This window comes from Gigantopelta aegis, chromosome 9 (assembly GCF_016097555.1).
Source record: "Gigantopelta aegis isolate Gae_Host chromosome 9, Gae_host_genome, whole genome shotgun sequence".
Classification (NCBI taxonomy): domain Eukaryota; kingdom Metazoa; phylum Mollusca; class Gastropoda; order Neomphalida; family Peltospiridae; genus Gigantopelta; species Gigantopelta aegis.
The window spans coordinates 4,136,156-4,138,655 of record NC_054707.1 but is presented as its reverse complement, the minus strand read 5'-3'; the positions used below and the strand labels follow the sequence as shown (position 1 = coordinate 4,138,655).

Below are 2,500 nucleotides of genomic sequence, written 5' to 3'. Positions count from 1 at the left end.
ACCATGGCCTTTGTTGAACCAGTTATGGATCACTGGTCGGTGCAAGTGGTTTACACCTACCCATTGAGCCTTGCGGAGCACTCACTCAGGGTTTGGAGTCAGTATCTGAATTAAAAATCCCATGCCTCGACTGGGATCCGAACCCAGTACCTACCAGCCTGTAGACCGATGGCCTGCCACGACGCCACCGAGGCCGGTCCCGAGAGAGAGAGAAAAACCTTTAACATGCCCCTGTACCACTGAGGTTTCAGACCCAAGACAATGTGCTTGAACCTTAATTGGGTCAGGGCTTGAATCTAAAGATGACTATGTGGCAAATTGCTGCAATGCCCTAGTCATATGCTCCAATGTCCTGACCATGCCTTACTTTGCATGTTAGTAATGGGTCATCATACTCAAATTGATATCATGAAACTGTTCACACATATACGTTTTGCATGGCTGTAGTTGTTTTATATTATCACTATTGTTGAAATCTGCCTTGTTTCCCCCCAAATTCTCCATGGGTCTATGTCAGATGGCCTTGCCCTCTTAGTTGCCAAATTCGAGGCTTGTTGGCTACTAGCAGGAAACTAAGGATCACATGAAATGAAACCGTCTAGTTATTTACCATTGGTAATGATGTTTTTTCTAAATAAACAGTTGACTCACCTGCATTCTTCTGCAATAGCCATATACCTTCCCTCCATCGATGTTGGTCAGAACAAAATGGTAAGACTCACTGCAAATTTAAAACAAAAATGTATTTGTGAAAAATAAAAATTATTTAAAAATAATGTTTAATGTCTGTTCAGTATTGCTGAAGGTATCATAAAGGTGCCATATCACGGTTTAAAGTTTATTTTGTTCAACGACACCACTAACAGTGAAACATTGATTAATTAATCAATGGGTAGATTACATGTCAAACACTTGGTAATTCTGACAAGTAGTCATCAGAAAAAATCCGCTACATTGTTCCATTAGTAGCAAGGGATCTTTTATATGCACTTTCCCACAGACAGGAATGAATATATTACAGCCTTTAACTAGTTGTGGTACAATGGTTGGAACAGGAAAAAAATAAGTTGAATGGATCCACCGAGGTGGTTTGATCCTGCAACACAAGCACCTCAGCCAAGCATTCAACCGACAACTAAATGTCACCCCTCTATATCATGGTTACAAGTGCTATATTTCACTCTGTTTACATTCACTTGTAAATACCTATTATCTGACACATAATCTTTGTATAAATAACTCAGGATTATAGAAATGTTCATGTAAATTGTGGGTAAACAGAGTTGCATTCTGTGCAACTAGATTCATATTTTAGGAAATCTGTGAATCCACAAAATCTGGCAACTTGCATGAAACGTTTTTTGGGTTTTTTTTAACAATGCCACTGGAGCACATTGATCTAAAAATCATGTACAACTGGATGTCAAACATTTGGTAATTTTAACATATAGTCTCAGAGAGAAAAGCTTCTGTGTTTTTCCATTACTAGCAAGGGGTCTTTTATATGCACCATCCAAAAGACAGGATAGCACATACCACAGTCTTTGATATACCAGTTGTGGTGCATTAGCTGGAACGAGAAATAGGCAACTTACACGAAGACAACACATTTGTTGGCAATTTCTAGCTGACATAACGTTACATAGTGTTTACCTCAACTGAAAGTGTTATATTTCATCTGCTAAACGTCAAACTTAATGTTGTGTAAAAATTCTAAACTTGATGTCAAAAAACAAGTTCCTAAATTTCTTGATGTCAACAACACATCGAACAAGTAATACCTATATTTCTCCTCCATTAATACTATATTTCTCCTCCAACACCAGCGAACAAGTAATACCTATATTTCTCCTCCAACACCATCGAACAAGTAATACCTATATTTCTCCTCCAACCCATCGAACAAGTAATACCTATATTTCTCCTCCAACACCATCGAACAAGTAATACCTATATTTCTCCTCCAACACCATCAAACAAGTAATACCTATATTTCTCCTCATTACTTTGTAGATGTGAGACGAAAGCCAATTTTTTTTTGGCTCAGTCAAAAGGTTTTTGCAAAAATTACCTCACTGTGCTTCCTGTTGATTCAAATTCAGCAGCGTCCGGAAAACAGAATAAAGGCACAGACATATTGCTGTCTACCTGTAGGAAAAAACATGGAATAAAACTGTTACACAGTAATCATCAAGACCTGCCTAAAGGTCCATATGTCATTGTTATGGGACCTTTTTTTCTTCTTCTTTTTTTTCATGTTCCGACTGTTTATTATTTTATTTCAGCATATTCACAGTTATTTTCGTCATGAAAAAATATATATATATTTATTTATTTTTTATTTTTATTTGTTTTAATATTTATTTTCCCCAGTCCATTCTGACCATGTCAAGGTTGGGGAGCCTTGAATTCATGGCCTTACATCAAAGTAATATAATTTATATACAAGTACATATATCTAATTTGTTGTATAATAATATTATATAGTCATATATAACAA

General features: G+C 36.5%; 1 protein-coding gene across 2 annotated transcripts in view; it reads right to left on the bottom strand.

The window, feature by feature from the left end:
* Window positions 1–2,500, bottom strand: part of LOC121382310 — a 41,923-nt gene that overhangs the window by 18,193 nt on the left and 21,230 nt on the right. For both annotated transcript variants that reach the window (XM_041511888.1, XM_041511889.1), the window contains 2 exons: window positions 2,072–2,148; window positions 652–721 (listed from right to left, as the gene is read on the bottom strand). In XM_041511888.1, coding sequence (XP_041367822.1) covers window positions 652–721; window positions 2,072–2,148 — 147 coding nt within the window. The remainder of the gene's footprint in view (window positions 1–651; window positions 722–2,071; window positions 2,149–2,500) is intronic.